The sequence below is a fragment of the Tenrec ecaudatus genome, chromosome 2, assembly GCF_050624435.1.
Source record: "Tenrec ecaudatus isolate mTenEca1 chromosome 2, mTenEca1.hap1, whole genome shotgun sequence".
NCBI classification, from domain to species: Eukaryota; Metazoa; Chordata; class Mammalia; order Afrosoricida; family Tenrecidae; genus Tenrec; species Tenrec ecaudatus.
This window is the reverse complement of record NC_134531.1, coordinates 200,270,837-200,296,847: the sequence shown is the minus strand read 5'-3', so window position 1 is coordinate 200,296,847 and position 26,011 is coordinate 200,270,837. Positions and strand designations below refer to the sequence as shown.

Sequence of the window (26,011 nt, the reverse complement as noted above, 5' to 3'; positions counted from 1 at the left end):
GGGAAGACAAAAGAACAATGCAAAGGATTAACGCAACTAGAAGCTGGTTTTATGAACGAATTAATAAAATTGACACTCCCCTGGCAAAGCTTACCAAAGATAGAAAGGAACAATCATCAATAGCCAGGATGAGGGATGAATCGGGGGCAATAACAACAGACCCCAATGAGATAAAAAGGATAATCACAAAGTACTATGAAGGTTTGTATTCTAATGAATTCAGAAACCTGGAAGACATGGATAAATATTTAGAAAAACAATCTATCCCTAGATTATCTGAGACAGAGATCAAGAACCTCAACAAACCCATAGCGAAGGAAGAAATAGAGAGTGTCATCAAAAACCTACCAAGGAAAAAGGCCCCAGGGCCAGATGGCTACACAGCAGAATTTTACCAAACATTCAGGGAAGAGCTGACACCGATCCTCCACAAAGTATTCCAGAACATAGAAAAGAACGGCAAGCTCCCAAACTCATTTTACGAAGCCAGCATTACTTTGATACCCAAACAGGGAAAAGACCCCACAAGTGTAGAGAATTATAGACCAATATCTCTAATGAACATAGATGCAAAAATCCTTAACAAAATATTGGCCAATAGAATACAAAGGAACATCAAACATATCATTCACCACGACCAAGTAGGATTCATCCCAGCGATGCAGGGATGGTTTAACACCCGAAAATCCATCAATATCATACACCACATCGAGAAGAAAAAGGATAAAAACCATATGATAATATCCATAGATGCGGAAAAAGCATTTGACAACATCCAGCATCCATTCCTAATCAAAACACTCATGAAGATAGGATTGGAAGGTAAGTTCCTCAAGCTCATACAAGCTATCTATGAAAGACCAACAGCCAACATCATAGTCAATGGAGAAAAGAATAGTTTTTTTTATGGTTGCTTTGATTATTAGTTTCTGGGTTAATCTGTTCTTTATTTGCCTTGGGACTAGTACAAGCACGATAACATCAGCAAAAGGACTGTCATAGCTATGCTTCCTCGTAACCCAATTACGATGTGAATGACTGGGGTTTTAGCTGTACACAAATTTTTAGAAGAATGGCATTTAGTTAATACTCTAGCTCTAAGGATAATTTACTAGTATCTTTAAAATTTTCTATCAATATCCTCTTGGAAAAGAGACAATTTCTGTATGCGTGTGTGTTTATATTTGTGTGTGTTTGTGTGTGCGTGCATAAAACCATACTGGCTGTTATGTATTGAAAACCTATTGTCACCAAGTTAGCATTCTATGTAGACTACATTATTTCATTATTACAACTGCTCTGTGATATTTTACATGTATTAACTTAAAAATAAGGTATAAGAGAATCGATTCCTAACTTCACAGGATTTACAAATGCTCAAATATAGATTGTAATTTTGCTCTTTCTGATTCATATACTCTCATCCTCAAACTCTCTGCACCCTCTTAATCAAACTGTGGAATCTCTGGAATCTCTGATAGAGTAATGTGTGTGTTCAAACTACAAATGGGGAAGAAGTTTCCTGTTCTCTTTGATCAAATCAACGTTTCTATAAATTCATTTACATATAGATATATTAAAACTTTTTCTTCATGCTTACATTGTGCAATAATATTACTGCAAGGGATTTGCATTGTGCTCACTGAAACAACTGCAGCAGATATTTTGTCTTCTTTGAGTAATTATAACTTTGTAAAAAGATTATTCAGGATAGCTTTCAGGTTTGAGGTAAGGCATTTATGATGAAGTGGTAGAAGTCTTGCTTTCAACCTGGGAGATGCAGGTTTGATTCACAGTCACGGAATCTAGGTGACAACTACAATCTCTCATCAAGACTTGCATGTTGCCGTGATTCTCAATCAGTCTCAGCAGATGTACAGATTAAATGGAAAGTAAGTAATACTTAACCACTTATTTCCAAAATTTCAGTTATTATCAGCTTCATGATTCCAAATATTTGGATCAACTATTGATGAGGATGGCAGAGGCCTGGGCAGCATTTATTTCATTGTGTACGAGGTAGTCATAATTTGAATGACTTTACAATATCAAAGAGCAATGTGCTTGTTAGTCCAGTCTGTATTTTAGTTTGCTTTATTGTGTAAGTCTTGTCATTATTAAGATAATTGTTGAAAGAAAAATTTGTGAAGCCTGAATGTAGAGTTTACTTTCATAACCAGGCATCTGATCTCCTTCTTCCTACTTTCAAAATGAGGGTCAATAATTTAATTTAATTTTCTTGTACTTCATCTGCAGATCTAGAATAATACCTAGGTTTCCACATTTAGTTATTGTGACATTGGATGATGAGGCAATCTTTTTTTAAAAACATTTTATTAGGGACTCATTCAACTCTTATCAAAATCCATACATATACATACATCACTTGTGTAAAGCACATCTGTACATTCTTTGCCCTCAGCCTTTTCAAAGCAGTTGCTCTCCAATTGGTTCCCCTTTCTCCCTTCCTCTCCCCTTCTTCCCCCTATGCTTCTAGTATCACTATTTCCACTCCTGCTCCTGTGTGTCCTGCGCTTCAATGCCTTTTTATACCTGTGTACATGCTGTGGTCTAGTCTGAATTGAGAAGCAGCACTGGGATCATGGTAGTGGGTAGTGAGAAAGCCTCAAGGAACCAGAGGAGTATTGTGTGTTTCATCAATACTTTACTGCACCCTGGTGATTGTTCCACTGTCTATAGGTGGGCTTTGGATCTCTACTCCAGCCCCCCTCATTCTAAAGAGTAGGTTTTTTGGTATGTGTCTGCTGATGCCTATTACTCTGTTCCTATGACTCCTCATGATCTACCAGCGGTATGCTTCTCCCATGTGGACTTGTTGCTTCGCTGCTGAATGGAGGCTTGTGTAACTTCAAGCGTTTAAGACCCCAGACACTACATCTTTTAATAACTGTGCACCATTCACTTTCTTAACCACCTTTGCTCATGCACTTGTTTTGTTATCTGAGATTGTGTCGGGAGTGTGAACATCTGAGACTCCCTATTGGATAGAACAAAGTGTTCTTGTATTGAAGGAAGGTAGGAACAGAGGGCCGAAGTCTATCCCCTACCTCCATGTATTGCCATATAAATATATGTACATATAAATATATGTACCTCTAATCTTGTGGATTAATGTATTTACATATGTTTACAACTGTATCCATTGCTTTGCATCCTAGGTCCTTCCTCTGTTTCCTTTTTATCTTCCTCCAGGTCCACTGACACTTTTCCCTTATTTCTCCCTCTTGGTACCTCCTCTTAGCTAGTTTGCTGTTGCTCTTACACACACACCCCACCTGGATCCCTATCTCCTCCTTGTAATTGACTCTAACACCTCAGTTGTTCCCCTGTCCATGGTACTGCCTGTCCCGCCCCCTTTGCCCACCACCCACCTCCCAGGTTTCCCAGGACCAATCCCGCTGCTCTCTCCTCGCACATGCCTCTCCTGCCTATCCTATATGGGTAGGTACACCGATTATGACCTAGCCCACCCTGATTTTTAAAAATGAAAATAGTAAGTGAATAAGAAAAATAAATTTTTTTAAAGAGAAGAAATATACACAACTCCTGGGTCTCTTCGCGGGCCTTCAAGTCTGTCAGGAGCTGCCTCTAACAGCCTGGAGCGCCCCTTGGGGGCTCCTCAGGCACTTCATAGCTCTGACTTGCTCCAACTGCTGCTCTGGTATGCTCCCTTCTTGGTTCGCTCAGTTTTGGGGCTTCAGACCATGCCGACTGCGCACCATCTAATCTCAGAAATGTCCTCCATAGCATTCAGCTCCAGTAAGGGAACAGCGTGTCACATGTTGTTATCTGTTGCAAAGTCCCCTCTGTGTCCATTAGTTTCTTGCAGGGACATCATCCTGCAAGTCTGGTGTGACAGGCTTGGGGTCCAGTCTAGCTCTTTCTTTCTCTTCCTCCCTCCTGCCTGCCTCACTGTGGGTGTGGCCTGCTGGCCCCTCTCCCCAATCTGTTGGTTCAGTTCTGCTCTCCTCCACTTCCAGGGAGGGGTCAGTTTGGCTCCGGTTGGGGCCAGCCCTGTAACTCTCCTTCCATGCATCCCTCCATGTGGCCATGCTGTCCTTATGGTTGGTGCATCATGGTAGGGTCTGAATGCTCACTCCCGACTATGTGCACACAGGACCAGGACTCTCGCCCTGGGTGGATTAGTGCCCCACTCCTTCTGTCTTCATTTTACTTTCAATGCCCTTTTTCTCCCATGCCCTTTCCTCTTTTTCGAATTGCTGTGTTGAATAATTGTTCAATTTTTAAATATAAGGCCATGGAAAATACCACGGATTGGGTCAGGTCTACTTTGGTCTTCAAAGTGATATCCTTGTTTTTAACATGTTAAAAGCTAGACAAAGACTAACACATATGCGGCAGCCAGGAACTCAAACATAACATTCAGGATGATGACACGAGAGCATAATGAATGATTTTGTGCATAGAAGGTCACTGTTAGTTGGAACCAACTCAAAAGCTTTTAACAAAAAAAGAGCAAAGGTTTATGCGTTATTTTTTTGTGAATCCAAAAGCGATGTGTAATAACAGCACAGATGGATTACAGGATGCTCTGGAAAAATATCTTGTTGATTATTGAAAGATTAAAGTAATAATTTTACCTCCCTCACTGTTATTTCACAATTCAAATTTTTGTAAGAATATATCCAATTTTTCTCTTAAACTAATCTTCTTTCTTCACCATTCTTAGGTTTTCCAAGCACCGTCAGAGGTATGGAAAATGCAAATAACACCAGCGGAATATATTTCATTCTTCTGGGGCTTTTTAACCACACAAAGCTGCACCGGTTCCTCTTTGCTATGGTGGTCTTGATCTTCATCACCTCACTGATGGGCAATGCCCTGATGATTACCCTCATCCTTGTGGACCCTCAACTCCACACACCCATGTACTTCTTGCTTAGCCAGCTTTCCCTCATGGACATGATGCTGGTCTCCACTATCGTTCCCAAAATGGCAGCCAACTACCTGATGGACACGAGGTTCATCTCTCCCACCGGCTGTGGAGCCCAGATATTCCTGTTTCTCACATTTGGAGGTGGTGAGTGCTTCCTCTTGGCAGCCATGGCCTATGACCGCTACGTGGCTATATGTCATCCACTGCGCTACCATATTCTTATGAGCCAGAGGCTCAGTTTGCTTATGACAACAGGTTCATGGCTTCTTGGAGCAGTTGACGGGCTAATGCAAGCTGCCACCACTTTGATTTTCCCTTACTGCCACTCTAGGGAAATCAACCACTTCTTCTGTGAGGCGCCAGCACTGATCCGCCTTGCCTGTGCAGACACCAAGCTCTTTGAGTCTTTCATGTACATCTGCTGCATCCTGATGCTCTTGATCCCGTTGTCTCTCATTTTTGCCTCATACAGCCTCATTCTAGTCGCAGTGCTTCGAATGCGTTCAGCTGCAGCCCGGAACAAAGCCTTCACCACCTGCTCCTCTCACCTTGCAGTTGTGGGACTCTTTTTTGGCACTATAATTGTCATCTACATGAGGCCCAAGTCTTACAGGTCAGAGGATCATGATAAGGTGGTCTCAGCTATTTATACCATCTTTACACCTCTCTTGAACCCTCTTATATACAGTGTGAGAAACAAAGATGTTAAGGGGGCATTGAAGAGGTTCCTGATAAAATGTTTGCAATGCCCACATTGAGAATATTTTTTTCAAAATTGTGGCACAGTGTCTGGTTTGAGATTAAAGTCCCAAAATATTGTTTTATTGCCCTATTAATTTCATTTTATTTTCTCTCTTTTGTAATTCAATATACTTTCCATTTCTTGGCAATATCCTTGCATGCATTCTTTTATTTGATTAATTTTAAATTTGAATAATTATTTAACTACATTTGATTGGTGTCACACTATTTAGTCTTATGTTTGCTCTGAAACTAAGGCTTCAATAAATGAGCATTAGTAGTAAGTTAACTAACCAGTATATAAAACAATGTTCACTAATTGACCATATAATCTATATATTGTTTCATTATTGGTAATAATTAATTTGGATTAAGGTATATTATTCAATATATCCATAATAATTTGAAGCATACATGTATATTCTAAACTTATATAGTGAAGATAAAATAAATATCAAAAAATGAAACTATGACAATGAACCTCAAACATAAATTATGTTTTAAAAATTAGTAAAAATATTTATTAATATATTGCAATGAGATATGCTCATTATATATATAATTATTGAAAGCATGTCCATATTTAAGTAGATCTCGAGATACCCTATTGTGAATTATAATTGACTTTTCATGGTATATGTGAAAATGTAAGGCTTAGATATGAGGTAACTATTTTTGTAATAAAAGTTAAATATTTTACTGATTCTTTTATATGTTTTTCCTTACTATTTTAAGTCCTTCATATATTACTTCTCCAAAAATGGGGCTTAGGGTATAAAAATATATGTTAATACAATGTTCTATACTTTAATACATATTTACGTATGTATTAAATAAAGCACATATCTGCAAACATAGAATTAAATCATTATTAAATCATATGAATAATTGGTGTTTGTAAGATTGCATATATAATGTTGAAAGATCTTGATTATTGGAAAACGGTAAGGCACAGAAAAATGTTGCTTTTCATTTTACATTCCTTTCTACTTTTGGCTAAGTATATGAAGTGATTACTTACAGAATAAGCTTTAAATACTTTTGAATAAAAAATAATCTGTGTCAAACACTATAACACTACAGATATAAGCTAAATAAAAACATAATGTATATCATGCAGAAAATAAATGATGGATTAAAAAAGAAAACTGCTTGTATGAGCAGACAAGTCTCAATTTAAGAAAGACTCGAGGCAAAGATCCAGTACAAATCTGTGAAAATTTCAGCATGATTTAAGACAGTACCTCACATAAACATTTAAATAAAGAGCCTTCTGAGAATGGTAAGAATCTTGGAGATTCTCTTCAGCTTTTGTTTTTTAAGCCATCAATAAAAAAATTAAGGTCCTGGAGTAAAGCCTCAGTGTCTCTGTAAACCACAGTCTGATGTTCAATTCCATCCGCAGTTCCATAGGAGGAAGGTGAGTCGGTCCGCGGGAGTAAAGTTAGTTAAGTCCAATAAACTTAAGGGCAAGGAGACTGATTTTGTTGTTGGTAGCTTAGCAAGGCCATATGGAGTGCAAGCTTTGGAAGAGTTTATAAACTTTGATATTTGCGGCTTTCGTTTAATTAAGTAGATAACAATAGCTTTATGAAAAACAACATTTCCAACCATTTTGTTTGTTTTTGTTGTGTTCTTCTTCCTGGTAGGAATACCAACTGGTTTTCTTTAAAATGTTAGATGACTAAATTGGCTACTCTTTAGTTTTAGGATAGAGAACGTCTGAAATGAAAGCAAGAGGCAAAGAACATGGAAAACAATTCTCAAAGAGTTATGCAGTCTTAATCAAGAACAGGCATCAATTTATATCAGCATTACAGGATTGTTAGAGATCAGTGATTCTTTCTCTCCCTATCCCCTGGTTAAAGTATAAGTGTTTTAAAAGTAGAACAATTATATAGTGATACAACAATATTGGTGAAGAGGAATTGAGACTCCTAGTGTGTATTCCCTGCTGAGACATATGCCTGTTTTAATGAAACTTCTGTTTCAGTAATGTGGGGGCTCAACATGAAACCTGAGTTTTCAGCTTACAGTTGTGTCATTCATGGGGTATAATGATAATGGATGTGGTAGAAATGAGCTGTCTCTGATAAAACTTGCTGAAATACATATTCATTTTAAAATAAATAAATGTATGAATTCCCTACTTATTGAGTTTAAATGGATTACCAATATTAGTGAACCTAAGGACAGAAGAGAAGGGACCTATCAAATTTTAAGGCAGTGCATCTTTAGGGAAGCATATTGCTATTTCTTTCTATTGACGCCTTAGAACCACGGAACTTAGCTAACAATTTTGCACCAAGGCATCTATAGAGCTTTCCCTCCAAAAGTAAAGGCTTACACATTCTTTCCAAATCCACATGGACCTTTTCCAAGAATGGACTACATGCTGGGACACAAGTCCATCCTGAGTAAATTCAACCACATTGATATTATCCAGACACTTTTCTCAGATCACCATACCATAAAGCTGAAGATTATTGAGGATATCCAGAAAAGCAAGGGCAACCAATTGGAGGATGAACAACTATTTCCTGCAACACGAATGGGTACAGGCCCAGATCAGAAAGGATACTAGGAAGTTTCTAGAAATTAATGAGAATGAGAATAGTATGTATCAAAACTTTTGATATTCTGTGAAGGCAGTGATCAGAGCTAGCTTGATATCATTAAATGCATGTATGAAAAAAAAGAAAGGTATATGACAGATATATTAACATAAAACCTCCAACAACTAGAACAAAGTCAGCAGAACAAGAGAAAAGAAAAAATAAAAATCAGGGAAGAGTTAACCCAGTGGGAAGACAAGAGAACAATGCAAAAGATAAATGCAACTAAAAGCTGGTTCTACAAAAGAATTAACAAAATTGACAGTCCTCTGGCAAAGCTTGTCAAGGATGGAAGGATCAAGTATCAATAGCCATGATGAGGGATGAATCAGGGGCAACAACTAGAGACCCCAATGAGATTAAAATAATAATCACAAAGAAGTATGCAGATCTGTATTCTAATGAATTCAGAAACATGGAATACATGGACAAATATTTGGAAAAACAGTCTCTACTTAGATTATCTCAGAGATCAAGAACCTCAACAAACCCATGGCAAAAGAAGAAATAGAGAGGGTCAACAAAAACTCATCAACAACAAAAAAAAAAACCACAAAACATCAGGGACAGGTGTTTTCATAGCATAATTCTATCAAGCATTCAGGGAAGAGTTGACACTGATCCTCCATAAAGTGTTCCATAACATAGCAGAGAATTTGCAAATTCATTTATGAAGCCATCAATATTTGATACCCAATCAGGGAAAACACCCCACAGGTATCAAGAATTACAGAACAATAACTCTGATGAACATAGATGCAAAGATCCTTAACAAAATATTGGCCAATAGAATACAAAAGTTTATAAAACATATCATCCAACATGACCAGGAAGGATTTATTCCATGGGTGCAGGGATGGTTTAACATCCAAAAATCCATCGATATTATACATCACATCGAGATAAAAGGATAAAAAAACATATGGTAATATCGATAGATGCAGAAAAAGCATTTGACAACATCCAACACCAATTCCTAATCAAGACACTCATTAAGATAGGATTGGAAGGTAAGTTGCTCAAGCTTATAAGAGCAATCTATGAAAGACCAACGACTAACATCATATTCAATGGAGAAAAGACAAGAACAATCCCACTGAAAAAGCATATAAGAGAAGGAGGCACTCTGTCCCCACTTCTATTCAATATCGTTTTGGAGGTTTTGGCTAAAAACATAAGACAGCAGAAAGACATCAAAGGAATTCAAATGGGAGAGGAGGAGGTGAAACTATCACTATTTGCAGACAACATGATGCCGTACATTGGAAACCCCAAAAGCTTAACAGTTGGAGTACTTTCAGCGATAGAGGAATGTGCTAGAGTAGCAGGATACAAGATCAATAAACAGAAGTCGGTAGGTTTTCTATACACATCTGACAGGAACATGGAAGACGGGATTAAAAAGGAAGTACCCTTCACAGTAGCTAAGAACAAACTGAAATAGCTAGGAATATACTTAACAAAAAACACTAAAGACCTATACAAGGAAGAATATAAGACCCTACTACAGGAAACCAAAAGCGACCTCCACAATCCACTGCTCATGGATTGGAAGTCTCAACATAGTAAAGATGATAATCTTACCTAAAGTTCAATGCTATACCAATTCAAATACCATTAACCTTCTTCAAAGAATTGAAAAAACTGACCACCAATTTCATATGGATGGGAAAGAAATCCAGAATTAGCAGAGAACTCCTCAAGAAGAAGGACACAGTTGGAAACATGCCTTACCCAATTTTAATGCCTATTACACAGCTACAGTGGTCAAAAAAGCGTGTTACTGCCACAGCATCAGACAATCAGACCAGTGGAAAAGAATAGAAAGCCCAAGAATAAAACCATCAGCATATGGACAACTGATTTTCGACAAGGGTCCAAACATCATTGGGAAGCAGAGGCCCTTTTTAACAAGTGGTCCTGGAAACAATGGTTATTCACATGTAGAAAGATGAAACAAGACGCTTACCTCACCCCATACACAAGAATAAATTCAAGGTGGATCACAGATCTAGAAGTTCAACCCCAAAACACCAGGATGATAAAGGAGGGAATTGGGACTAACCTCAGAGCACTGGCCCAGGGAACTCATAGGCTCACTGCAATAGGGAAGGGTATGCACACAGGTGAACTGGAAATCAACAAACAGGATTTAATAAGACTAAAACACCTGTGCACCTCCAAAGATTTCACCAAGAGGGTGACAAGACAACGCACAGACTGTGATAAGATTTTTAGTAATAACACATAGGACAGAGGGCTCATTACTAAAATCTACAACACCATCATGACATGCAAAAAGAAGAAAACAGGTAACCACCTAAGGAAGTGGACAAAAGAACTGAAAAGAACTTTCACTAGGGAGGACACCCGTATAGCCAATAAGCTTATGAGAAAGTGTTACAGGTCATTAGCCATAAGAGAAATACAAATCAAAATAACCATGAGATAACCCCTAACACCCCTGAGGCTAGCCCAGATCAGCAAATCAGAGGACAACAAGTGTTGGAGGGGCTATGGTGAAGTAGGAACCCTCCTCCATTGCTGGTGTTCGTGTAGATTTGGACGGCCACTGTGGAAAGCAAACTGGCAATACTTAAAGAAAATGGAAATTGATCTACCTTATTACCCAGCCATCCTACTGTGCATATCCCCAGTGGAAGCAGCAAATAAAACAGGAACAGTCATCTGTGCTACAATGTTTATTGCAGCACAATTCACAATAGCAAAGAGTTGGAAATAGCCTAAGTTTCTATCGAACGATGAGTGGATTCATAATCTCTGGCATATATACACAATGGAGTACTATGCAGCACTGAAAAGTTGGATGATCACATGAAATACGTGGTTTCGTGGGAATAGTTGGAAGGAATCATGTTAAGCGAGATGAGCCAAACTCAAAAGCACAGGTATACCATGCGTCCCCTGAGATAAGTACAATCAGCATGTCAGGAATACAAGGATAAACACCTACCTCAGAATAAATGGGTGGAAGCATAGATAGTTGGGGGGAGGGCAGGCCACACATAGTGAGGTACATGAGAGCCCAACATAAAGAAGAGCAAGTAGGGTAGGTGGAGGGAGAAGCAGGGTGGGGAGGAACCGAGTGGATGGCATGGGGGGAACAGGGCAGTAACCCACCCAGGAGAGAGTATTGGTTGTGTTCCCACAGAACTGGAACATGCATACGGATCCCACCATAACATGCCAAACCAGGAGGACAATGTAAAGCATGGAGGAATACACAAAGAGACTGGATCATATGTCCCATATGTCAGCCCTATCCAGAATTAGCTCGACCCCCACCATCTAATGGAGTACCACAGAAAATGAAAATAGATCATCTGGTGTGGGAAAGGAACTGACCTACCACACCACACCCAGAAGGAAACTGAAGCAAAGAAAGGAGGAAGTATCAAGCGGAGCACACCTGGGCCCACCAAGCTCAGAGAACGATAGCAGGGCTTGAAGGGTCCAACGTACAGAGAGGTCCATATAGCCAGCCCTACAGCAAAATGTGACATCCTGCATTGACCCGAAACCCTACACAGGACCGCACCTTAGAAACAGTGTGGGATGTGCGACTCAGCTGACCCACCACACTGAGGCAAAACACTGGGGCATGCAATGGAGTGGCGGGGAAGCAGAGCAAGGAGGTCCCGAAGGAGTATGAAGGATGGACTTTGGGGTCAGGACGTGGCAACCCATCAGACTCGTCTGGAAAGCACTCCTAAAGGTCAACAAACAGACCATGAACTACTAACAGGCTTTTTCTTGCTTGTTTGTTTGTTTGTTTTTGCTGTCTTTTTTTCCCTTCTTTTAAATTTTGTATGTCAGTGGCCTTTTTGTTTGTTTAGCTTGTCAGTGTTGATGCCGTCAACACCATGTTCTGATGTGCCACTTTGGTGCTGTCTTAGCCATCCACATTTTCATGAACATATTACTATATCTGCAGGTCCTCCTAGAAAAGATAGGCTTGACAAGCAATGTGAGAAGAAAATAACGGGACCAATGGTCCCAGAAGGACATGAGAGTGTGGGAGGTAGAGGAAGGGAGGAGGTGTTGGCCAACCCAGGGACAAGGGAACAACGAGTGGTTCAAAACCAGTGGAAGGAGGGAATGGGAGGACTGGTAGGGAGTGACCTAGGGCAAGGTAACTGAGAGGATTTACTGAAACCAGAATGAAGGCTGAACATGGTAGTGAGACAGGAGGAATACGTAAGGAAATAGAGGAAAGGAGTAGGAGTCAAAGGTCATACAGAGAAGCCTAAATTCAGACATGTACTTATGTAAATGTGTTTATGATTATGGGGGAAATAGATGTATGTGCATATATTTATAGGTTTAGTAGTAGGGTAGAAGGTGGACATTGGGCTTCCTCACGAGCATTCCCTCAATACAAGAGCACCTTGCTCAGCTAAATGACATTTCATGATACCCACCTTCCCGACATGATCGCTGAAGACAGACATTTGTATAAGCAACATGGTGAAGAAAGCTGATGGTGCCTGGCGAACAAAAGATATAGGGTCTGGGATCTTAAAGGCTTGAAGACAAACAAGTAGCCATCTAGCTCTGAAGCAACAAAGCACACAGAGAAGAAGCACACAAGCCTAAGTGAGCACGAGGTGTTGAAGGGATCAGGTAGCAGACACCCAAGAACAAAAAGCATCATTGTGTGATCAACTTCCCCACATAAACTCTGAAGACGTTTGTGTGCATAAGTAAGTGCGGTGAAGAAGGCTGATATTTCCCGGCTATTGAGAAATATAACATCTGAGGAATTAAAGACTTGAAAGTAAACAAGCAGCCATCTAGCCCAGAAGCAACAAAGCCCATATTGAAGCTGCACACCAACATGTGTGATCATGAAGGGCTGAGGGGGCCAGGTTTCAAGTACCAAAGTTGGGGAGGGGGAAGTCATACCCTCGTCAATGAGGGTAGCGCATGATGGGGCCCCAATGCCCATCTGTAGACAACTGGACATCAGTTGCAGAGGGTTAGTTGGGAGGAGAAGAGTCACTCAGGGTTCAGTGTAGCAATAATGAAACTCACAACCTTCATCTACTTCTTAAAAGCTTCCTCCCCCCAACTATCATGGTCCCAATTCTACCTTGCAAACCTGGTTAGACCAGAGGATGCACAGTGGAACAATGAGATTTGGAAACACGGGAATGTAGGACCAAGGGTAAGAGTGGTGATACCAGGAGAGACATAGAGGTACAAAGGGGAAGTGATCTCGGGGATCTTCATATAAACTCTTATCTTGGGGATGGGCAACAGGAAAGTGGGTGAAGAGAAATGCCAGGCAGTATAAGATAAAATAAAATAATAATTTATAAATTATTAAGAGTTCATGAGGAAGGGGAAGTGGGGAGGGAGGGAGATGGAAAAAGGGGACATGAGCTGATTCCAGGAACCCAAGCAGAAGGTAAATTTTGAAAATGATGAGGGCATGAATGTATAAGTGTGCTTTACACAATTGATGTATGTATTGATTGTGATAATAGTTGTATGAGCCCCAATTGTCGACCAATGGAGATCCCCTCATAGAGGGGTTTAGGAGAGGAGATGGGTTAATTAGGGTGTGAGGTAGTATCGATGAAGAACACAGCTTTCCCCCGGATCCTGGATGCTTCCTCCCCACAACTACCATGATCCGAATTCTACCTTGCAGGGCTGGATAGGACAGAGGCTGTACACTGGTGCATATGAGGGTTGGAGGTACAGGGAATCCAGGGTGAATGATACCTTCAGGACCAAGGGTGTGAGGGACGATACTGGGAGAGTGGAGGGTGAGTGGGTTGGAAAGGGGGAACTGATTACAAGGATCCACATGTGACCTCTTCCCTGGGAGAGGGACAGCAGAGAAGGGGGGAAGGGAGACTCCGGATAGGGCAAGATATGACAAAACAACGATGTATAAATTACCAAGGGCATATGAGGGAGGGGGGAATAGGGAGGGAGGGGGAAAAAAAGAGGACCTGATGCAAGGGGCTTAAGTGGAGAGCAAATGCCTTGAGAATGATTGGGGCAGGGAATGTGTGGATGTGCTTTATACAATTGATGTATGTGTATGTATGGATTGTGGTAAGAGTTGTATGAGTCCCTAATAAAATGTAAAAGAAGAAAAGATAAAAAAATGATTAGGGCAAAGACTGTACAGATGTGCTTTATACAATTGATGTATGTATATGTATGAACTGTGAAAAGAATTGTATGAGTCCCAATAAATTGTTAAAATAAAAAAATTTAAAAAAAAGCTAAAAAAAATAAAAGAAGAAGTATAGCAATCAAGCTCCTCAGAAGCACGAATGACAAGATTTTTACTCTGTACTTTGAATGTGCTCTCCTGCTTGGTAAAGTACAGAGGTAGAGACAAAGGGGAAGGCCCTCAACTAGATGCATTGAAACAGTGGCTGCAACAATGAACTCGGGATGAGGATCTTTGTGAGAATGATCCAGGATATGGTAGTGTTTCCTTCAGGTGTACATAGTGTCGCTGTGGATTGGAACTGACTTGGTGGCACTTAACAACAGCTCTGCCTCTCTTATAGTCTCAGGGCTGCTAAGTTCTATCGCATGATCTCCTTGCTGAATGGTAATCTCATTGAACACTAATGAACCCTGTGCTTCAATTTCTGATGACGCTGGTCTCTCAGTCGCTTCAGACAGAGATCTTGAATGCACACCACTATTGGCTCTCCTTCCTTGATGGCTCTAGAATTTCTATCTGTTCTTGCTTTTGAGACGGTTCATTTTTATAGCCAAAAAAGTATATGACAACAGAAATGGACTCTTTCTAGCCAATGGCATTACACCTGTTCTATTTGCAGAGTGTCATCCAATTCATTGGTGGGATTTACAGAGCCCTAAATGAAAGAACCTTATTAAATAACTTCACTTCATCCAAGTTATATATTGTTAAGTGTAGTAAAGTTAATTTCGGCATACCATTTTCTGAAGCAAGGAATTTGTAATAGTACATTCCCTTCCCTATAACTTTATCATCTCTTTCCTAACACACTGACCCTTTTGAAAGTAAAAGTGCTAAGAACAATTCTCAGGGTTGAGATCGTCTTTGATATATACGTACTACAAGGCAGGTATCATTTTTATAAATGGTCACATCCTTCGTTTAGAATGTTAATCAAATCTTAGATATTAAAATCACCCATATGTGGATGTTATCAACGGCGAAGGTATTTGGTCATCAGGATTCTTCAAATGGTTTCCTATTAGAATTTTGTGAGCCTGACGCCTAGCATTCCCTAAGGCTTTTCCCAGGTGTCTTGTGCCTTATAGCAGTAATGGATGCCTTAGTGGATACGCAAATAAATGTGGACTCTGCAAGCAGAAGCAGGTGAGTGCCTTGACTCCGAGCTGGAATAATTTGCAGGATGGTATACTCTAAAGCTTTCAGTGTTTTCTATTTAGTTTATGTAATTTTAAGGACTCTATTATAATCATGCTGTTTTAAAATAACAGAAATTAAAGTACCTAAGCTACTCTCAATAACATTAGACTATTTCATTTACTTTCTGACCAACAGATTCATCACCTTTAAAAATATTGGCTTTGCTTATATTAATTACCATGATATGCAAGACAATTGCAGATGATATTCTGTGTTCCATGATAACTATATTAGTTTTATGGTGATTCTGGGTACACATAGTGAAAAACTTTTAGGATACTTTTGTGTTAAAACTGCGGTATACACTTCTTTTCGGTAATATTTTTAGAATGCTATGCAGACTATGGGAAAGCTTCAAAGGGACCAGACTAGCCCTATAACTCTTACTTCATATTGAAAAATTGACTTTTATAACATTTTTAACTTTTACCCTGGGATAACTTTTCATTGATTTCTTCTGGTAACACATTACCTAATGAAATGCTTAAGTCAGTATTTGAGGCTCTATAAATGATAAATACTGGGTTCACACTATGTGGTATTTTCATTTCTAGTGAGACAAAATCTTTCATATTTCTATTTCACAGCTATCATTTTATCAAATAGTGAAAAACGGGGGTTCACTCCAGACACTCGATCATAAACTTTTTTTGATATAAGCTGAATACCTAATTCTAAGAAGAGTGTTGTTATGGTTGTTTTGCTTATTTGTATCTGGATTGAGATGCTCTTCATTTGCCTTGGGGGCTAGTGCAGGCATGATAACATCAGCAAATGACCGTCACAGCTGTGCTTCCTTGTAACTCCATTACGTAGTGAATGGGGTGTTAGCTGTACACAGATTTTTATAATACTTGACTTTTAAGTAATACTCTAGCTCTAAGGAAAATTTACTGGTATCTATAAGATATTCTATCACTTTCTGCTTGAAAAAGGGTCAGTTTGTGTGTGTGTGTGTGTGTGTGTGTGTAGAAAAATCCATCCTAGCTGTCATTAATTGAAAACGTATTCTTATTAATTAATTTAGCATTCTCTGTATGCTACCTTATTTCATTATTACAACAGCCCTGTGTGATTTTAAGGGCACTAACCTTAAAATATGGTTTAAGCGAAAGAGGTGCCTAATTGACAGATTTCACAAATGCTCATGTAGAGATTGTAAGTTTGCTCTTTCTGATTCATGTACTCTCATCCTCACCCTCACCGCACTGTTACTCAAACTGTAGAATCTCTGGGCTCTCTCGTAGAATAATGTGTGTGTTGAAACTACAAAAGGGGAAGAAATTTACTGTTTTCTTTTGTCAAATCTTTGTTTCTATAAATTTATTTTCTTATATATTTATTAAGGTACACGTTTTCTTTATGCTCACATTGTGCACTGATATTACTGCAAGGGATTGGGATTGTGCCCACTGAACTGACTACAACAGATATTTTGTCTTCTTTGAGTAATTATAACTTTGTAAAAAGATTATTCAGGATAGCTTTCATATTTGAGGTAAGGCATTTATGATGAAGTGGTAGAATTCTTCCTTTCAACGTGGGAGGTGCAGGTTTGATTCAGAGTTACGGCATCTAGGTGACAATTTCAATCTCTCATTGAGACTTGCATGTTGCTGTGATTCTCAACATGACTCAGCAGATGTACAGATTAAATGCATAAGTAAGTAATACTTAACCCCCTACTTCTAAAAGCTCAGCAAATATAAGCTATTTGGGTCAACTCTTGATGATGAGGATGGTAGAGGCCAGGGCAGCATTTGCTTTCATTGTGCATGAGGTAGCCATTATTAGGATGACTTTCCAATATCTAAGAACAATGTGCTTGGTAGTGAATTATTTATTTTAGTTTGTTTTACTATATAAGCTCTGTCATTATTCAAAGGATTGTTGGAAGAAAAGTTCTGTGAAGCCTGAATGACTCTGGAGTTTAGTTTCAAAACCAGGCATCTGACCTCCTACTTCCTACTTTTGAAATGAGGGGAAAGTAAGTTAATTAAGTTTTCTGGTACTTCATATGCAGATGTAGAACAGTACCAACGTTTTCCAAATTTAGTTATTGGGACATTGGATGATTAGGCAATCTGTATCAAATGTTAGTGTAGTACTTTGAGCATTGTTTGCCTTAGTTATCAAGTTGTTTTGTCTGAGTTCCTCTATCAAGTTATGTAGATATGAAAAAAGTGTGACTTTGACTTTAAACGTTTTGAGTAAATTATGGGGAAAACATCCTAGATCAGGTCAAAATATTATTCTGCAAGGGGTAACATAGAGTGTCTATTTGGGAAAGGAGAAGTTTTGTTATTCCTCAAACATGATATTAAAGTAGAGATAATAATAAAGTAATGGATCTGAAATAATTTTCTCTAGTCACATATTATAGAGAACTAGAAATGAAGACAGGCTTTTTTTTTTTTTTGTATAAAGCACATCCGTACATGAAGACAGGCTTTTATCTAATTTGTCAATGTATAGGAAAAAATAAAAATAACCAGACAGTCTTTGGACATATCTCTCTCTCTTTGATATTGTTTAATCACATGTCATATTCATATTTTCCCTACTACATTTTTAATTGTAAGGCATTTTAGTACATGAATAACAATATATGTTAATATTCTTAATATACAATCGTTGTTAAATACATAAGGACACATTTCAAAATAATAACCACGGAACCCAATAGTCATAAAAATTAAAGGAACTCTTATTATGAGTGTTTCTTTTATGTTCAAAAGAAATTCATGAAGATGGACAGTTGGCACAGAAAAAAGAAATCCCAAAGGATGCAGAAAATAACATCTCTTAGGGTGTGCAAAATTTTGATAGGTAATAATACTTTAGGCCATTGATTAGAGAAAATAGCATCTCATTTGTGATCTGTGTGCTGAATAGCAATTTTTTATTTAAATATTTGGTGATAAAATCTATGCATAGCTAGTAATAAAGTAATGTTGAATCTAAACAGTACATTTTTATAACTCTCTTATTCATGCATTTGTCTATTCACTCAATTATTGTTTTCTTAAAATGATCTCAAAATACACAGATATTACCATGTCTTGATGTACACACAATCAGACTAATCTCTCAATATGGCCCAAATATATCCAACTACTAAATAATGTCATAGACATTTACACTCAAATGTGATGTCAAATAAATGGTTTCTACATCCATGTAGCTTAAAGATAAATATTGTTATATTTAAATATGTATACCATATGAGTCATTTGGATTCCCTGAATTTCAGAATTCCTGATTTAATTTAAAATGCACATTTATATTACATGATATTTCATTTGACAATGTCAGACTCAACCACTTGCCCAGAAAATGGAATGCCTCATATACTATTTTCAGATACTGCCAGTATAAAATGATTTCTTCTTCAATTATAAATTTAAAGAAGATTTTCAAAATCACACTTACAGAATCATGACATCTGAGTAATGTTGGAAAGCTGACCTAGGGCACAGCGCAATAAAATTGGTTATCAATTCAGCAGAGTATAGAGTACGCACCAATTTGAAGCCAGGACTCCAAAACAGTCTAAGAAAATAGTTGATGTATTCACAGTACAAAAACAAGTAGACTGACTTCAGGGCAGTAATGACTTCCCCCCAATACTAATCTTGTTTGTTAAGAAATTATGTACAGGACCTTACAGTTCTAGCTCCCACTCATTAGGGTATACAAGCACATTATAGCTCACTTTTCCTTAGCCCGTATTTCTTGACCCAGAATGGACTTCACTGATTGAACTTGTAAGTTTCTGACCTTCAATTCAACTGCAGCCAAAAAAATAGAGATCTGTCATTCAACTCAATGCAGTAGAAATGCTGACAATGTTTGATGGACTTCACAGAGAAATACAGTGGTAAACAAGCATACTGTTGTCCTGGTTAACTGCTGTATGTATGAGTGGTTCGGACTCACAGAGAATTAAGCTGCAAGAGAACAATCCATTTCCTGGTCCTGTGCTATTCTCACAATTGTTACTGCAGCCACCGTGCTGCTCCATCACCTTGCAGGTCTTCCTCCTTTTCTCTTATCCCGTAATTCACAAAATGGGATGACTTCCCCTAGACAGAGGTCCCTCCTGACAACACGTACAAAGTATTTGAGGTCAAGTCTCACTATATGCACTTCTAAGGAGCGTTTGAGCTGCACTTCCTCCAAAATAAACGGACTTGTTCTTCTGAAGGTCTATGGTGCATGCAGCAATCTTTGCCAACACCATAATTCACATGCACCAATTCTTCTGCAATCTTCCTTATTCATTGTTTAATTTTTAAATACATTAAGGCAAAGGCAAATACCATGGCTTGGGCCAGGTAAACCTGAGTCCTCAAAGTAAAGTCTTCATTCATTACCATTTTCAACCATACATAGAGAGGAAAACGTTTGCTGCGGGAAGCAGCTAAAACGGGACAACAGACATGATGATGGCACAGGAGACAGTGATTTCAATCTGAGCGTAGAGGCTCGCTAGGAGTTGGAACCCACTCAATGGCATCTAAAAAGGCGTTCACATATCCAATTAATATGTCATTTTTAAAAATCATTTAATTGGTGGCTCATACAACTCTTATCACAATCCATACGTACTTCCATTGTGTCAGGAATATTTGCACATGTGTTGCCCTCATCATCCTGAAAATATTTGCTTTCTACTCAGCCCTTGTTATCCGCTCCTCATTTTCCCCTCCCACTCGATTCTCGCCTCCTTCATGAACGCTTAAAATGTATAAATTATTATTATTTCATCATATCTTACAATGTACGAGATCATATCTTACACTGTATGACGTCTCCCTTCAATAACATGTTATTTTTATGTGAATCAAAAAGACTTGTGTGGCAAAAGCAGAGATGGACTAGAGGAAGCTCTGGAAAAAAATCTTGTTCGGTACTGAAAAATTAAAGTAATGATTTACCCTCCATGTCTGTTATTTCATAAGTCAAATTTTTGTAAGAATATATCCAATGTTCCTTTTAAACAAATCTTCTTTCTTCACCATTCTTAGGTTTTCCAAGCACCGTCAGAGGTATGGAAAATGCAAATAACAGCATCGGAATAAGTTTCATTCTTCTGGGGCTTTTTAACCACACAAAGCTGCACCAGTTCCTCTTTGCAATGGTGGTCTTGATCTTCATCACCTCACTGATGGGCAATGCCCTGATGATTACCCTCATCCTTGTGGACCCTCAACTCCACACACCCATGTACTTCTTGCTTAGCCAGCTTTCCCTCATGGACATGATGCTGGTCTCCACTATCGTTCCCAAAATGGCAGCCAACTACCTGATGGACACGAGGTTCATCTCTCCCACTGACTGTGGAGGCCAGATATTCGTGCTCATCTCTTTGGGAGGTGGTGAGTGCTTCCTCTTGGCAGCCATGGCCTATGACCGCTACGTGGCTATATGTCATCCACTGCGCTACCCTATTCTCATGAGCCAGAGGCTCTGCTTGCTCATGACAACAGGTTCATGGCTTCTTGGAGCAGTTGACGGGCTAATGCAAGCTGCCATCACTTTGAGCTTCCCTTACTGCCACTCTAGGGAAATCAACCACTTCTTCTGTGAGGCGCCAGCACTGATCCGCCTGGCCTGTGCGGACACCAAGTTCTTCGAATCTTTCATGTACGTCTGCTGCATCCTGATGCTCTTGGTCCCTTTGTCTCTCATTTTTGCCTCATACAGCCTCATTCTGGCTGCAGTGCTTCGAATGCGGTCAGCTGCAGCCCGGAAAAAAGCCTTCACCACCTGCTCCTCTCACCTTGCAGTTGTGGGACTCTTTTTTGGGACCGGCGTGTTCATCTACATGAGGCCCAAGTCTCACAGGTCAGAGGCTCATGATAAGGTGGTCTCAGCTATTTATACCATCTTTACACCTCTCTTGAACCCTCTTATATACAGTGTGAGAAATAAAGATGTTAAGGGGGCATTGAAGCGGTTCCTGGTAAAATGTTTGCAAAGCCAACATGCAGAATGATTTTTCAAAATTGTGCCACAGTAGCTGGATAGAGGTTATAGTTTGAAATTATTGTTTTTTTGCACTATTGATTTCATTTAATTTCTCTCCTTTTTAAGTCAAAATACTTTCCATTTCTTGGCAATACCTTTGCATGTTTTTACATGATTAATTTTACATTTGATTAATTTGGGTCAAACTCTTTAGTCGTCTGTTTGCTCTGAATCTAAGGCCTCAATAAATGAGCAATAGCAGTAAGTTTACTAACCAGTATATAAAACATTGTGCAGTAATTAACCATATAATCTATATTTTTTCATTATGTGGAAATAATTAATTTCTCTGAAGATATATTATTCAATATATCCATAATGAGTTGAAACATACATGTATATCTAAACTTGTATAGTGAAGATAAAATAAATGTCAAAAAAATAAACCAGTACAAACAATGAACCTCAAACCTAAAACATGTTTTAAAAATTAGGAAATTTTTATTAATATGTTGTGATGAGATATGCTCATTATATATGTAATTATTAAAAGCGTGTCCATAGTTAAGTAGGTTTCTAGATACACGATTGTGAAGTAGAATTGACTTTTCATGATATATGTGAAAATGTACGGCTTAGATATGAGGTAAATATTTTTGTAATAAATGTTAAATATTTTACTCATTCTTTTATATGGTTTTCCTTACTATTTTAAATCCTTCATAGATCACTTCTGCAAAAGTGAGGTGTAGGGGACAAAAACATATGTTAATGTTATGTTCCATACTTCAATACATATTTACATATGCATTAAATAAATCACATATCTGCAAGCATAGAATTGAATCTATTAATTCATTTGAATAATTGGTGTTTGTAAGATTGCATCTATAATGTTGAAAGATCTTGACTATTGGTAAAAGGTAAGGCACAGAGAAATGTTGCTTTTCATTTTACACTCCTTTCTACTTTTGGCTAAGTATATGAAGTGATTACTTACAGAATAAGCTTTAAATACTTTTGAATAAAAAATAATCTGTGTCAAACAATATAACACTAGGGATATACGCTAAATAAAAATGTAATGTATACCATGCAGAAAATAAATAATGGATTAACAAAGAAACCTGCTTGTCTGAGCAAACAAGTCTTAATTTAAGAAAGAACTCCAGGCAAAGATCGAGTACAAGTTTGTGAAAATTTCAGCATGATTTAAGACAGTACCTTACATAAACACTTAAATAAAGAGCCTTCTGTGAATGGTAAGAATCTTGGATATTCTCTTCAGCTTTTGTTTTTAAGCAATCAATAAAATATTTAAGGTCCTGGAGTAAAGCCTCAGTGTCTCTGTAAACCACAGTCTGATGTTCAATTCCATCCGCAGTTCCATAGGAGGAAGGTGAGTCTGCCCGCGGGAGTAAAGTTAGTTAAGTCCAATCAACTTAAGGGCAAGGAGGCTGATTTTGTTGTTGGTAGCTTAGCAAGGCCATATGGAGTGCAAGCTTTGAAAGAGTTTATAAACTTTGATATTTGCGGCTTTTGTTTAATTAAGTAGATAACAATAGCTTTATGAAAAACAACATTTCCAAGCATTTTGTTTGTTTTTGTTGTGTTCTTTCTTCCTGGTAGGAATACCAACCAGTTTTGTTTAAAATGTTAGATGACTAAATTGGCTACTCTTTAGTTTTAGGGTAGAGAACGTCTGACCTGAAAATCAGAGGCAAAGAACAAGGAAAACAATTCCCAGAGAGTTATGCAGAGTCTTAATCAGGAATTGGCATCAATTTATATCAGCATTGCAGGATTGATAGATATCAGTGATTCATTCTCTCCTAATCCCTGGTTTAAATATAAGTGTTTTAAAAGTGGAATATTATAAATTGATACAACAATATTGGTGAAGAGGAATTGAGACTCCTAGTGTGTATTCCCTGCTGAGACATGCCTGTTTTAACGAAAGTTCTTTTTCAGTAATGTGGGGGCTCAACATGAAACTTGAGTTTTCAGCTTCCAGTTGTGTCATTCATGGGGTATAATGATAATGGATGGGGTAGAAATGAGCTGTCTCTGATAAAACTTGCTGACAGTGCATGTACATTTCAAAAATAAATAAATGTATGAATTCCCTACTTATTGACTTGAAATGGAATACCAATAATAGTGAACCTAAGGACAGAATAGACGGGACCTATCAAATTTACAAGGCAGTGCATCTTTAGGGAAGCATATTGCTATTTCTTTCTGTTGATGCGTTTGAACCACTGACCTTAGCTAACAATTTTGCACCAAGGCATTGTGTAGCGCATGTGTTTATCTATACACACCGTGTTGAAGGGGACTCTGGAGGTGTTTTGGACTGCTGATCTCAAGTCTATGATTCAAACCCACCAGCTGTCTCATGGCAGAAAGTGGGACCTATGTGCTCCCTTAAAGATCCAACCTTTTTTTTTTTGTCACATGAACTAGAATCAATGTCATTATTGCTGAATGGCATTGAGTTGATCCCTACGCAAAGTAACCCTGCACAAACAGAAATAAACACATCCCAGTCTTGCAACATCCTCACGATTATTCCCAGGCTTGAGCTCATTGTTGCAGCTACTGGGTCAATCCATGTCCTCAAGCGCCTTCCTCTCTTCCACTGACCCTTGGCATCACCAAGCATGATGTTCTACCCCAAGGACTTTTTTCTCTTGATAATATTTTGAAAGTATAGAAGTTGCTGTATTAACATATTTCCCTCTCAAAAGCATTACAGCTGTATTTCAATGGAAAGAGTATCAGTTTGTCCTGTGACCAGTTAATAGCACTTTCAATATTTTTTTTTAGTCCTGCAATTCAAATGCACACATTCTTCTTCAGTATGAACACTGCCAGATGAAACAACATTTTGCATTAAAGCCAGTCTTTCTTGAACACTGGCACTAAGTAGCCACCCGAAACTGAAACCTTTATCCTGGTGCCTCTTGCTAAACTTGGCACCATGCTTTCTTTAACATTTTATAAAATTATTTTACAGACATTCCCGAAATGATTTTAGCATGGCATGGTCTATCAAAATTCTTTAATGACATGTAGTGCCCAGAGATGCCAGAGAAAACATGACAGAGGATATATATAATTGACAAATATATATTTATATACACATAATACATACATACATACACACACACACATACACATATGCCAAGAGTATAAAGGATATGTACCATAAACCTGGTGCAGCAAAATAGGAAGTAAATATGTGTGGTATTACACAATCTGGTGTCCATTTGGACTCAAGTGGATTATGATTGAAGGTTGGAGTCTAGTCTATCAATTAGACAATGAAGCCTCAATGTGGACATGGATTTCTCCTGAGATTTTGGGAAATCCTGTTTTTACTCCTTGGAGATGAGAGAGACTTTCTCTTGGCTACATCCTTGGAGATTCTCTAGTGACAAGGCTCACTCCCTGTGAGACATTCCTAAAGAGAATCCACGTTGACCTACCCTAATGCAGCCAAACCCTGAACCTCGAGAAGCCACACAGAGACCTCTGCCAGCGCTGACATTCTGACAAAGCCTCTGGATATATAAGACTTCTCACACACTGGTCTTTGATCATCCAGCACTCAGCATCATTGCAAGTGTTTTGTGAGTCGGAAGAGAACTTTGTAGATTGGTATCATATACACGGGCGAATAATATTGGATTTTTGAACTTGATCTGTACCGCGCTGATATTTTTTTTCTCAGTATCCAAGTGCTCTTCTATATAAACCTCTTTCTTAAGGTTAGCAGACCAACGTGTAAACCACTATACTATGAGGGCTCCTTATAAACCTCTTTCTTATACATATATGGGTTTCTCTGTATTTGTTTCTCTAGACTACCCAGAATAAAAGAACATATATATGCCATATACATACATACATATATATATATAAGCATATCACAGATAGTGAAACATATATTTGCTGTTTCCCAGTGTGAATGAATTCAGGGAAAAAAATCCCTTGAATTCTGATATTGAGGGGTTATTTGTGCAAAATAATAAACAATTAAGGTAATATCTAAAAAGGATGGAAAGAATGTAACAAATTAATAAGTCAATTTTCAACATTTCAGGAGGTAGTATATTATCAACAACTTACACAATTGTAGTAAGAAGTCCAAGTGACAATGAAGACATTGGAATATATATATATACTACATATATATGTTATACTTAAGGAGCTGATGAAACATCAATGAAAAAAATTCTAAAAATGAACGTGATCATTACATACGACATTTGTTTACACCAAGAAATTTGGATGTCTGGAACCTGGCCAACCCACTGGATGTTTATGCTTATTCTAAAGAAA

General features: G+C 38.3%; 2 protein-coding genes across 2 annotated transcripts; both read left to right on the top strand.

Annotated features, from left to right (window-relative positions):
- Positions 1-4,734: 4,734 nt before the first annotated feature.
- LOC142440409 (olfactory receptor 2T33-like) lies at positions 4,735-5,676 on the top strand. Its single transcript, XM_075542858.1, has one exon. It carries the CDS (start codon positions 4,735-4,737, stop codon positions 5,674-5,676), a length of 942 nt encoding a protein of 313 aa, XP_075398973.1.
- A 15,068-nt stretch (positions 5,677-20,744) lies between these two features.
- LOC142440408 (olfactory receptor 2T33-like) lies at positions 20,745-21,692 on the top strand. Its single transcript, XM_075542857.1, has one exon. The coding sequence runs from the start codon at positions 20,745-20,747 to the stop codon at positions 21,690-21,692; it is 948 nt and encodes a 315-aa protein (XP_075398972.1).
- Positions 21,693-26,011: the final 4,319 nt, after the last annotated feature.

Excerpts from the sequence above, each read along its gene's own strand:
- LOC142440409 (XM_075542858.1), top strand. The coding sequence starts at position 4,735 with ATGGAAAATGCAAATAACACCAGCGGAATATATTTCATTCTTCTGGGG.
- LOC142440408 (XM_075542857.1), top strand. The coding sequence starts at position 20,745 with ATGGAAAATGCAAATAACAGCATCGGAATAAGTTTCATTCTTCTGGGG.